Source organism: Ailuropoda melanoleuca, chromosome 2, assembly GCF_002007445.2.
Source record: "Ailuropoda melanoleuca isolate Jingjing chromosome 2, ASM200744v2, whole genome shotgun sequence".
Lineage (NCBI taxonomy): Eukaryota > Metazoa > Chordata > Mammalia > Carnivora > Ursidae > Ailuropoda > Ailuropoda melanoleuca.
In genome coordinates, this window is record NC_048219.1 from 57184176 (window position 1) to 57197386 (window position 13211).

The 13211-nt window shown below is 40.0% G+C and overlaps 2 protein-coding genes across 3 annotated transcripts in view; one reads left to right on the forward strand and one right to left on the reverse strand.

Moving 5' to 3' along the window:
* Window positions 1-13211, reverse strand: part of ODF2L (outer dense fiber of sperm tails 2 like) — a 312052-nt gene that overhangs the window by 124402 nt on the left and 174439 nt on the right. The window contains exon 3 of one of the 2 annotated variants that reach the window (XM_034653816.1): window positions 6987-7034. The exons of the other annotated variant lie outside the window; for it this stretch is intronic. The gene's annotated coding sequence lies outside the window, so the exon portion shown is untranslated. The remainder of the gene's footprint in view (window positions 1-6986; window positions 7035-13211) is intronic. 2 annotated transcript variants of the gene reach the window in all.
* The window catches only part of LOC100471019 (calcium-activated chloride channel regulator 1), a 28598-nt gene that overhangs the window by 14634 nt on the left and 753 nt on the right, over window positions 1-13211 (forward strand). The window contains exons 8-13 of the mRNA XM_002919386.4: window positions 2468-2642; window positions 4453-4559; window positions 6795-7010; window positions 7800-8061; window positions 9121-9291; window positions 11918-12157. Of these exons, the coding sequence (XP_002919432.1) occupies window positions 2468-2642; window positions 4453-4559; window positions 6795-7010; window positions 7800-8061; window positions 9121-9291; window positions 11918-12157 (1171 nt within the window). The remainder of the gene's footprint in view (window positions 1-2467; window positions 2643-4452; window positions 4560-6794; window positions 7011-7799; window positions 8062-9120; window positions 9292-11917; window positions 12158-13211) is intronic.

Below are 13211 nucleotides of genomic sequence, written 5' to 3' on the forward strand. Positions count from 1 at the left end.
ACCTTTCCAGGTTCCCGTACCAGGAACTCTTTCCCAGGTCCTACGTCTCAGTAACTCGGATTGCTTGTCCTTCGGCACTTCCACACTTTTGCCAGTCTCCCCACTTAGAATACTTTCTCCTGCCTCTTCTATCCTTCAAATCACATTCATTCTTCAAAGATCCATCCCAGACATCACCTACTTCTGGACATCTTTCCTGATTCTTTCAACTGTATAGAATCACACTTCTTTCTAAATCCTGTGAACTTTGACAAAAAATTTCTTATGACTTCTAGGCTCTTCTATCTGATTTTCTAATCACACACTTCACTCAAGCAAAATCTCTTTAGGGATAGGACTTATCTCTTTACCTTCCAGGCTGCTGCACAGTGTCTTTAATACAGAAGGTTCTCAATAAAATTGAATTGAGTTATTTGATAGCACCTGATGCTTATTTGCTCTAAATACATAATCTAATATTCCATAGTTATTTAGAAGATATTTACCCCCATGAAACAAAGAATAAGAGGCTGAAAAAAGTTGGCTGATTAAGGTCTCAGAATCTCTGTGGCATCTTGGCCAGATCAGGGGCTGTTCCATTCCCAAGCAGCAGCAGGAACACTTTGTTTCCAGCTCACACTATTGCATGTGGACAACAGACAACCATTTCCTCAAATTCAGTCTGTCCTTCAGCACTTTGTATTCCACCTTGAAGTTCAGTCCCCTAAAAGTGGTTTCCACTGTATGCACAGTCAGCTGCAGAACCCTTGTCCAATGCCTGTGTGGATCTGGATTCTCTTGCCTCTGCCGCTCGCCCAAGCTTTGATTAAAGAAGCAAATGAGGGAGGGGAATGGACAGTGAAATCGCTGACATGTTATGCTAAACTCCTGCTATGCAAAACCTTAGGGGAGATGAGTAATGCCAGATGGCCTGGTGGTGAAGAGAGAACTTCTGGTTCTGCATTTTCCACTTAGATGGGTGAGAGAGAGTATGAGGGATACAACTGGAATTTAGATGCTCCTCCTGCCCAATGGAGTCCAGATGTGGGATGGGAGGAACTTGTGTGTGATGTGTAAAGAGGCTTGGGTCCTACACTGTCCTCAAGTTCCTCACTGGTTCCTACTTCAGGGCCCTTGTCAGGTCTGTTCGAGGCTCCTGGGTCTACTGAGGTGCCTAATGGACTTTCCTCTATGGCTTGATCAGGGCCCAGTCATCTTTCCTGGCGGACTCAGCCCCACCCTGGCTCTCACTATTGGAGCAGAGCCTTGAGAACCTCCTTGTCCTCCATGCAGCCCCTGAGCAGACTGAACACCCCTCAGCCTGTATGGCGAGATGACCTGTTCTCTTGTCTGCTGACTTCTGTCTTCCCTGTGGGATAGTGGGAACTTCTACATGTTTTCCACAGCACATAGCAGTGATGGGGAGTAGGACAAGGGAATCTAAATTAAACCCTTTCTCTGGCCTCTCAACTTGGTCAGATCAAAGCCATGGCCATGGTTGAGAGGATCCTGGGCTCTGGGCTCTACCATGTAGCAGCAGGCACAGTTCTGCTCTCTTCCCATATGGGGCAGCCCCTCTCAGAGTTCAGAGTGCAGCAGAAGTCCCCTCTGCTCTTAGCTTTCCTTTTAATCTACTTAAGATGCCTTCCCTTTCTGAGAGTCTGGTCCAGAGAAGAGAGGTTACTTGGGCTTAATTGCTTGTTTTCTCTTTTTCTGGGTCTCTCCTTCTATTCTTTTTAGGGGAAGAGTGGACTCTTGCCTTCCTCTTCTGAAATGAGTAACACTATTTTTTAAATCTAATTTTTCTTCTATCATAATCTTATCCAACATTGGTAAAAGGTGTGTGCTTTCTACACAATGTAAAAAACTATAATCTGTGTTAATCAGGAATAGTTGAAACGTAGATGTCATAGGACAATTAGGAGCTGGGGTTAATAGGAACAAAATTATTTGTTTTAATCAGAGGAAATATTAAAAATTTTAATAACTCATGTGACCTGGGTACTTACCGGTCAGAACAAATGCCAACCATAAACAGCTGGTATAGTCAGATGGTGAATATCAGATGGTGAATAGCATACAAGCTAAATCTACCCTGCATCTAATATCTCTCAAATATTATCCCTATTCAATGAGGGTGGTTTCTGAAGGCATCTGGGAACATTCAGAAACCTGTCAAGGAGAGATCATATGAAGGAAACTAGAAAAACCTCCTTTGCTGCTTCCCCAGTGCTTTCTATCCCTGGAACTACCCTGTATCCTTCTTTACAGAGCCCGCTCTGCAGTAGGGTAACCAAAACAAAAGACTACTGTCAAGTTCCATGAATGTTGCTGATTTAAAATGTTATTTCAAAACAGAGAGATATTTTAGCATTCTCAGGCACTTGTGTTCATTCCCTCTGGAATTTCTCTTCTCATTCCCTTTAAATGCAGTTTTCCCAAACACCTTGGCCACCCTGATAACTCAGGCCCTGCATTATGTTCTTAGGTTATTAGGAAGAAATTCTCAACAGATGGATCTGAAATCGTGCTGCTGACCGATGGGGAGGACAACACTATAAGCTCGTGCTTTAACGAGGTGAAACAAAGTGGAGCTGTCATCCACACAGTGGCCCTGGGACCCTCTGCAGCAAAAGAACTAGAGGAGCTGTCTAAAATGACAGGTGAAGTGTGGTCTGCTGTCCCACTGAATTGTCTCTTCCACTGGACTGTGAGTGCCAGTGAACTGGGGAGAAGGGAAGGGGAGGATATATATAGAGACGGATAATATTATTAACCACTACCTGCCTTTACCTCCAAATGACCATTAGAATTGACTCTACCCATTTCTTTTAAGGCCTCAGTTCTAGGATTATGGCAGTCTGGAGGAAGATGGGATCAGCACAGCACTCTAGTTAGGACTCAGGTCTCTCTTCCCAGACACTTTGTAAGGACTGCAAAGAATCTAATAGGTTAGCCAGGAAACACTTTCTTCCAGTTGGCAACTGGCCTAGAGACCCAGGGGAGACAGATAACAAGCCACTAACTATATAACGCCATGATACAAGTACTCTATTAACAGTAGAAAGCACCCTAGAATAGAAAGCCTTTGACTTTATTAAGGGAAGGAGAAGGTCCAGAAAGGTGACATCTAAATTGAGACTTTAATAAGGAGTAGCAGGGGAAGAGCAAAGGGCCTGCTGAACCACACAGAAGGTCACTCTGAAAATGTAGAAAACAATGCAGTTTCTCCATAAAACATTAATATATTGAACTTCTAACTCTCATACATAGACAGATGGTTAAAATAGATTCCATATGTGCCTGGCTTCTTTAGCAGAGTAGGTGGGCACAGTTTTTTGAACTTAGGGCCAGCATTATGGATATCAGTTATTATGCTGAGTTGCCTCCTGAGCCAGCTAAAATGACAGGACTGCTCGTTCCTAATACTACCTGTCTTAGGCTGGGTTTCCTAGAAGCAGAGCCTGAGAAAAGGATTTGGGCACATGTGATTTATAGAGGGAGAGCTCTCAGGAGAACAGGAGAAAGGAAAATAGGATAAGACAGGGAAAGGACCCAAGCACAGAAGTGGACTTAGAGTCTAGCTGAAGCCTAACCCTATAGGGGTCTCTCAATCTGGAATTGCATCACACACTTGGTACAATCTTGAGGCAAAAGGGCTAACCTTTTGTACCACTGTGGCCATCAGTCAGGTGGAGGTGAGGGAACATGTTATTTCTCCAGCAAGCATAGCCCCTTTTAGTAAGGCAATTCTCTGGAAAAAGGGGCAGTTAAATGCCACTAGCACCTAACACTTAGAGCAGCTGGGGAGAGATTCCCTTGCCTAGGTAAGGGTATCTGGGTGGGGCCCCAAGAGCATTACCAAAGTACTTACCTTAAACTTTGGAAGGCATTAATGGTTTAAAAGTGCTTTTGCATCAACTATCTTAGTTACACATGTTCTAAATAGCCCGAGACTGGGAGACTTGGTATATAATCTATTTTTTACTGGATATTATACTTTTCTGTAACTGTCCCTTGTCAGCTGTTATTTCTTGCTGTTGTTACATACACATGTTTTATGATTTAGGGAGAAAACCCAAAAGTCAAGCTTGTTAGGATTATGTCTAAAAGAAGAATAAATCAATAGGCTTGGAATAAGGGTTAATGAATTCTCTTATATGAAGTGTATGACCTTTAAAACATGAAATTTTGTGCTATTAGTTTTGACCTATCAGAGATTCATGGATGCTTTATAAAAAATTGACATAGCTGTGCAAATGAGTTGTTGTTGAAGCTATTATTTAGTAGGATTAAAAATTTAGTATCGACTTCTGAATTAATCTGGATGCCTGTTTGATGTTGATTGATCAATACTTTGTAAAAATGCAATAGAATATTTACATCATGTATTTTGCTATCTTAACAATAGCTAAAATGGTGCAAATACTTGATTTCTAGAAAACAACTTTTGATAATATAATTGTATTTTAGGAGGTTTACAGACATATGCTTCAGATCAGGCTCAGAACAACGGCCTCATTGATGCTTTTGGGGCCCTTTCATCTGGGAATGGAGCGGCCTCCCAGCGTGCTATCCAGGTCAGAATTTTTACTCTTTGGTTTTTCATGCTCATAAATAATCATAACCAAGATGGAGAGTTTAGTGGTTAAAATTTTTAAGTACTACATTCTTCTGATAGTAAATTAAAAATAAAAATAGAAGTTTCAGCCTGATATTGGACATTATTCCAATGCAACACTACTTTTTTAAGCAAAGCAATTACTGTTTACTTGTTTGGAAACAAAGTAACTGACTTCTCCATAGAAACCAGCAACATACAATATAATGGGTCCAAAAATTCTTTTTTAACATCTGTTAACAAGTACCCATAGCAATATAATTGGCTCAAAATTTTCTTCACAGTAGATCATCTAAACACAAATTTTCTGGGACAAGTAAGTGTTCAGGGATTACTTGCTCTAATTTCCATTACCTCAAATCTCTGATTTTTGCAAAGATTTCCTTATAATGGATGAAAAGTGTTTTGTTCTGTGAAAAGCCCATGATGTCAGTTAAGACACCTGGATTCTGGTCCTGGGCCTGCCATTAACTCTCCAACTGTGGGTTAAGAACTTCATCTTTCTAGGCCTCAGTTTCTCAGCCAGATATGAACCAGAAAACATCCATGGGCCCTTCTGGTTCTAAAATTTCAAGAAAACCAAATTTTCTTTCAAAAATCTTGGGACTATTTATTAAGAAAATGACAAATGTATTTTAAATGTTCTTCTTGAAGTTTCAAAAGTTACTCATATGAATTTTTAAGCTAGAGAGTAAACAATCAGAACTCACATCTGTGTGAATTATGATTTTTATTGTGATAATTTTATTGTGAGTTCACAATTTTATTCTGAAAGTTTGGCTGAAAGTAAAAGAACAATGTCATGTCAAAGCCAAATATGACATATTTTGAAACAATAGGTTTTCTGATCTACCAGTGTAGCATTTATTCAGTCAAAGAAGACAGCAATTATACTCATTTCGGTTATCCTAGTTCAAATTTGGAAAATTAAAATCAAGAGTCCAATCTGGAAATCGGAGGAATGTGTCTGAAAAAAAGTGATTAAACTGATGAAAGGACAAGTTCATAGTCTGGGAATTTCTGCCCATTACTTTTGTATTTAAGAAGCCTAACAGTGAGAGAGAGAGAGAGAGAGAAATGAGAACTCATTTACCCACCTGCCTTAAGAATCAGATGTAAGAACCCTTCATTTGTTCCACATCCAAGATCAAATCTACCTATGAAATTAGAAAATCTGATTCTAGGGGCACCTGGGTGGCACAGCGGTTAAGAGTCTGCCTTCGGCTCAGGGCGTGATCCCGGCGTCATGGGATCGAGCCCCACATCAGGCTCCTTTGCTGTGAGCCTGCTTCTTCCTCTCCCACTCCCCCTGCTTGTGTTCCCTCTCTCGCTGGCTGTGTCTATCTCTGTCAAATAAATAAATAAAATCTTTTAAAAAAAAAAAGAAAAGGAAAGAAAATCTGATTCTATGACCCAGTCACCCTATCATTTCTTAGGTATCAGTTTAACAACAAGAAATAATTACCTAGGAGACAATCTTCAAAGTCACAGTCTCTGTAAAAGTCCTGTTAATGTTTCCCCGCCTCAGTCCCTGCTCTAATCACTCCTTCATTTTTCTCCAAACAACAAATCAGCCCCCCCCCCTTGACTTATTTCATTTACCTTCACAGGGACTACAATAACACTTGACCTAGCATTGGTTATTTGCAAAAAATCCCACTCAGACCCCTTAAGGGTTTATAGTCTAGTAAACAGGATAAGGTATAAACACTAGTAGGTATAAAGCAAAACACACTGTGAGAATATCAAAGGAGCGACAGAATCAAGATTCTATGGGAACTCACAAGGAGGGAGAGATTATTCTTGGTCAGTAAGTGAGATGGACATTAGAGAAAGTTTCATAGAGAAAGTGCCATTTGAACTGAATTTTGAAGGATTGGCAAGTCTTAGACAAATGGAGATGAATGTACAGACTTTCAGGAAAAGCAGAGAGTACGATAAAGTCAGAGTCAGGGATTCATGACTGTCATTTGGGGAAGTGGTCTGGATTGGCTGTAGGAATAAGCATTGTGGAAGTTTAGGCTGGAAAAAGGTAATTTAGAACTGGATAATGATAAGACCCAAATACCAAACCAAGGACTCAGGCATCACTCAAGTCTTTTAATGGGGCAACTGGGAATTGGAGGCAGAATGGAAGACATTGTGTGATGGGGGCTGTATTCTCCAGAATGTAAAGAGTTGTTTTTCCTAACAGCTTGAGAGTAAAGGCTTAACCCTCCAGAACAATCAGTGGATGAACGGCACAGTGCTTGTGGACAGCACTGTGGGAAATGACACTTTATTTCTCATCACTTGGACAACACAGCTTCCCCAAATCCTTCTCCAGGATCCTAGTGGAAAGAAACACGACGGCTTTGTGGTGGACACAAATGCCAAAATGGCCTACCTTCAAATTCCAGGCACTGCCAAGGTATGGGCTCAGGCTTTATCCTTCCTACAATTTGACAAGATAAATTAAAGTTTTTACAAAATAATCATAGCTTTTTTATATGTGGGTGGTTGCTAAAAGGAGAGTTAGGGGCGCCTGGGTAGTGCAGTTGTTAAGCGTCTGCCTTCGGCTCAGGGCGTGATCCCGGCATTCCGGGATCGAGTCCCACATCGGGCTCCTCTGCTGGGAGCCTGCTTCTTCCTCTCCCACTCCCCTGCTGTGTTCCCTCTCTCACTGGCTGTCTCTCTGTCACATAAATAAATAAAATCTTTAAAAAATAAATAAATAAAAGGAGAGTTAGTATTGAATGAAAGAAAGAACAAGGAAAATTCTCCAACCAATTCTCTATCTCATTAGTACGCCAGCAAATCAAGGAAAGGAAATTGGTGATATTTTCTCCAGGTACTAAAGGGAGAACTTTCATATTACATAGAAGTCAAGATGCAAAATGGTCCTTGAAACTTCAGGATAATGAAAAAATTTCCTCTACCTCAGGAAACCATTGATTTGATACTGCTTTTTAGAAACCAAGGAAATAATAAAGACACAACTTTCTGACCTCATTTTCCCCAACTAGGATTTTACTGACAGTAAGAACCAGTTAATCCAAATATACCAAAAATTTCCCTTGGCTAACCAAGTATCAGAGATCTTCTTAGATATGCTTGTAACATGCTTCTATCAGATAAGCTCTTCCTATAGGTGGCATTAAAATCAGGTCTGTATCACCTACAGTTATTAATTGGAAATGTCTCCATTTGTTTTGGGCAGGTTGGCCCTTGGAGTTACAGTCTGCAAGCAAGCTCACAAACCCTGACTCTGACTGTCACCTCCCGTGCATCAAGTGCTACTTTGCCTCCAATTACAGTGACCTCTAAAATGAACAAAGACGCAGGCAAATTCCCTAGCCCTATGGCAGTTTATGCAAAGATTCATCAAGGATCTTTGCCAATCCTCAGGGCCACTGTCACAGCTGTAATAGAATCAGTGAATGGTAAAACAGTAACCCTGGAATTATTGGACAATGGAGCAGGTAACCATTCAAAAAATTGGAAAACTTATCTTTATTTTCCAAAAAGCAGCCACAGAACAGAAAGAGGGCATGATCTAATGGGGACAGTTAGAAGCAGGGAGTCCACTACTGGGGGTCTAGTTAGGAGAACTCTCTGCTTCCCCACAATTCCTATATTTTAAAATGTTGGAAAGCCTGAAGAAGGGCCTACCTTTAGCTTCTGCAAAGACCAAACACATTAGTGGTTCAAGCTCAATACACTCAGATACTCTAGGGAGTTGTCAGAGGGTATTTTCACACTCCCCAAAGAGGGAAGGAGGAAAATGAATAGTTATCTTATGTTATGTTATCTTCATTTTCATCTTTACCACACACTTTTGAGACATTATTATCCCTACATTACAGATGAAGAAAATGAGGCTTTCACATTTAGAAAGGAGCAGATATAAATTCAAATGCAGTTATACGTGTCTCCTATATCTATGCAGACTCTGTATTAGCTTGCCCCCAAAATGAAATTCCTGCCCATTATTTTTCAAAGAAATCTAACAGGGAGTGAGAAAAAGAGAATTCTACATTTCTTTTTAGAAGGAACATAACTGCTTACTCTGATGCAAGTAACCTTATTAGAACAAATTCTGTAAATGGATTTCCTACCTAAATCTACCCTGGTGAGAAGTCATAAGTTTAAAAAAAATAATCACATAACATTTTTTTTCTCCATACTAATGTACAACAATTCAATTCAGTTCAACAGATATTTAATGAATAGTTACCTTGCACTATGTTGGATATAGCAGATAATGTGGCATGATCTCTGATTTCACAAAGAAAGACAACAATTCAGGAAGACAAAATATACACATATGAAGCTACACACACACAGATGTACACACGTGTGCGTGTGTGCATGAGAGAAAAAGTAGATCTCATCTTTAACACAATCAAATCCTAAACTCTCTTGGAGGTAGTGCAAGATTATCTTTGCTGTGAAAATTTTTAATCCACATATGAGTTGGAAATATACAAATGCCCATCTGCCTTTCCGATAGTCATTAATTCCTTCATTTTCCTGTCAAGGTGCTGATGCTGCTAAGGATGATGGTATCTATTCAAGGTATTTTACAGCTTATGACACAAATGGCAGGTACGGTGTGAAAGTGTGGGCTCTGGGAGGAATAAATGCAGCCGGACAGAGGGTGACACCCCAGCAGAATGGAGCCATGTACATACCTGGCTGGATTGAGAATGGTAAGTAATCTGTAATAACACAACTGGCTTGAGTAAAAGGCATGGGATCAAGAGAAAACCAATAAACCTGTGAGGACAATGGTGTGATTTAATATAAGGGTTTCTCAGTCTGAACACGATTGACATTTTGGGCCAAATAATTCTTTGTTGTGGGGGCTATCCTGTGCATTGTAGGATGGTCACTAGCATTCCTGGCCTCTACTCACTAGTTATCAGAAGCAGCCCCCACAATTATCGTATGGCTTCACTCATATGTGGAACATAAGGAATAGTGTGGAGGACCACAGGGGAAGGGAGGGAAAATTGAATGGGAAGAAATCAGAGAGGGAGACAAACTATGAGAGACTCTGGACTCCAGGAACCAAACTGAGGTTTACAGAGGGGAAGGGGTGAGGGAGGGAGTAACCGGGTGATGGTTATTAAGGAGGGCACGTGTGGTGATGAGCACTGGGTGTTATACACAACCATTGAATCGTTGAACACCACATCAAAAACTAATGATGTACTATATGTTGACTAATTGAGCATAAAAAAAAAAGAAGCAGCCCCCATAGTCATGACAATCAAAAATGTCTCCAGACATCATCCACTATCCTCTAGGAGGCAAGATAACCCTCAGTTGAAAACCAATAGTTTGGAAGTAGCTTTCGACTGCCTAAGTTCACATTCCAGCCCTCTACCAAAGTATTTTAGGTAATCTCTTTGTGCTTTACTTTTGTCAGTTGTAAAATAGGAATAATAATGGTAACTACCTCAGAAGGTAGTTATGAGGAATGAACTAGGAAATACATCAAATAAGCTGTTCTGGTAAACAGTAATGTTCGGTAAATGTTTGCTATTATTTTTAATAAATTTTAAAACATTTTATAATGAAGCTCTTTCCATGGAGATTGGCATTTCCATAGGATAAGGGAATTTAGGATAAGGGCTTATTATATACATCAATATGACAAGCCCCACTGTCTCCTTTCTCTTTCTCAGACCAGGGAGAATAGTAGATGAATCTAATACCAGCCAGTACACTGAGCCCACATGTAAGCATGCAGGGAAATTGTGCTCCAAGAAGCAGGAAGTCCTATACCACTCTTGTTCATAAACACTTGCCCTGGACTACAGCTGTAATTGAGAACAAGACTAGTCCTGATGGGTTCCAGGACTTGTTTTCCATCAATCTCTACTCTGGCTTAGGCAGGTCTTTTCCTAGCACCCGGTGTATTGTAAGAACAGCTCCCCCAAGAAGCTTCCCACTGTCCTCTTTACTTGGGTATGTGCTCAGTAAAAGGAGGATTCTAGGACATGTGGTGTCTCATGCAAAGGTGATCATAAGGGGAAAAATTGCTTTAAAAGACATTATTGCTTCCAAAGCTCTTTAACATATTTCAGCTTAGTTTATTCTCATTTGTTCTTATGAGTTAGGGGGAAAGGTAGGAGTTTAGCCTTCTTGGTTTAGCAGCTATATCTAGCCTTATGCTCAGTATTTTACTCACAGTAGGACATTACATTCTTCTAATTTCCCATTTTACAGACAGAGAAACAGAGGCTAGAGAGGTTATTGGTATAACTGTGATAGGACTAACTGTGATAGGATCTGGCTTGGCATTGGAGAGCCATGTTTTTCCCCTCTCTCCCTTGATAGCCTGAATACCAAGAGAGATAGTATCTATTGGTGAATTGAATACTAACTCTGAACCTATTACAATATCCATTTTATCTTTGCCCGAGACCAGATTGATGGGTATGAAGATCAATCTGTCTTTACAGACAAAAATTTTATGGGCTAAAAAAGCACAGTTTATGAGAGAATAAATTCTGAATGATGTCATGTTAGGGTATTATGGAATATTTTTATTGAAATGAGAGTCTGAGAACCCTACTGACTGAGCAGGCCAGGATATTTTTTGAATTCCAGGATTACTTTTAATATAACCTTTCAGCAAGAATGTGAAGAAAATTGAGATTGCTACAAGCACTAAGTTCCTATGAATTCAATGAGAAAATCAGAAGTCTTCCAAAAGCATAAAATTTTAGAAACCCTAACATAAAATGGTTTATGAGAAGATGCAATCTAGTAAGAAAGATAAAACACAAAAAGAGAAAGAGAAAGAAAAATGCATGGAAGAAATAAGGCAATTCTTGATGTTCCAGATGATTAATTACCAAATAAATAGGAAAAATAATAAAACCAACAGTATTATCTAGGTGAAAGAGATTTCTTGAGGCAGTCTAAGAAGGCTTAAAACAGAGGTAGGATTTAAACTGACCTAGGAAGAGTAAAATCAGGATAGGCAAAAAGATGGGAAAAGAAACAACTCCAGGACAAATGTCACGAAAATAAATTGTGAGAATTGTTATTCCATAAAATATCCGGAAAATATCTGTAAGATAAAAAACCGTGATTTTCTCTTTGCTTTTTTTCCTCTGATGCAACCTGATTTGGGATCTTTACACCAAATAATTAAAATTAATTTTGTGTGTGGGAGGAAAGAAGGCAAAGGCGAGAGTAGGAAGAGGGCAATCTGATAACAAAACAGAGGGAAGTTTAGTCATATAGTTGTTTACAATGTAATGTAATGTAATGTAATGTAATGTAATGTAATGTAATGTGATGTGATGTGATGTGATGCAGGTGAAATAAAATGGAATCCACCAAGACCCGAAATTAGTAAGAATGATCTTCAAGGCAACCAAGTGTGTTTCAGCAGAACATCCTCGGGAGGTTCATTTGTGGCCACTGGTGTCCCACAGGCTCCCATACCTGATCTCTTTCCACCTTGTCAAATCACTGACCTTAAGGCAAACATCCATGGGTACAAATTTATTAATCTGACTTGGACAGCTCCTGGGGATGATTATGATCACGGAACAGGTAAGCTGAACATGGTGTGGACCCTGTAAAGGAGTTTAGCAGCCAACAGAGGTGCAGAAGGAAGTGATGGCAGGCAGGCGTGTTGCGATGCATGGGGAAGGCAGAAGGCAAGAGGGATCTTGAATGTCCTCTGAAATGAAAGGTTAGGATTTTTAAATAGGAGAGGTTTAGAACCTGAAAAACTGGCCCACTTTAAGTTTTAAGAGGTTTCAACCAGTAACAGGCAATCTTCAGGTTTTTTGAAATCTTTCCAAGCTGTCCTTTAACAGACCCCATTTTTAGCAATGACTCCTGGAAAGGATTGGGAATAGAGCATAGATATCTATGGAGCAGAACTGACCTTTGGAAGAAACCTCAGGTCCTACTAGATTTTTGTCTCAAAGTATACTCTTCAGACTGCAGCACGGGCATCACATGAATGCTTGTTAGAAATGCAGAACTCAGTCCCCAAACAGACCTACCAAACCAGAATCTGTATTTTAAGATCTCTGGGTATTTTGTGTGCATGTGAAAGTTTGAGAAGCACCGGTACCCAAAACTCCTCTATAAATAATGAAGCAATAAGCAGTAATTTAAAGACTTCCTCTCTCAGCCAGATGCACACATAGAAATACTGACCAAGGCTTTAGGTCATGCCTGTCCAGTTTTATTTAATTATTTATTTACTTAATTTTTTTTTTGAGGAGAGAGAGTATGCGTGTGCACATGAGGGGGAAGGGAAGGGTGGAGACGGGTGAAAAGGTGAGGGCAGAAAAAGAGGGAGAGGGAGAATTTTAAGCGGGCTCCATGCCCAGTGTGGAGCCCATTGGGCCTCAATCTCAGGATTCTGAGGTCATGACCTGAGCCAAAATCAAGAGTCGGACGCTTAACCAACTGAGCCACCCAGGCACCCCTGATCCAGTTTTATATTTATCACTCTGTTAAGATACACAAACAAGAATATAAAAAGAATACCAATACTTATAATTATGGACCATCAATTACATTTATTCACTGGAACTTAATGGAACGGTGACATAGTTTCTTTTTTTTTTTTTAAAGATTTTATTTATTT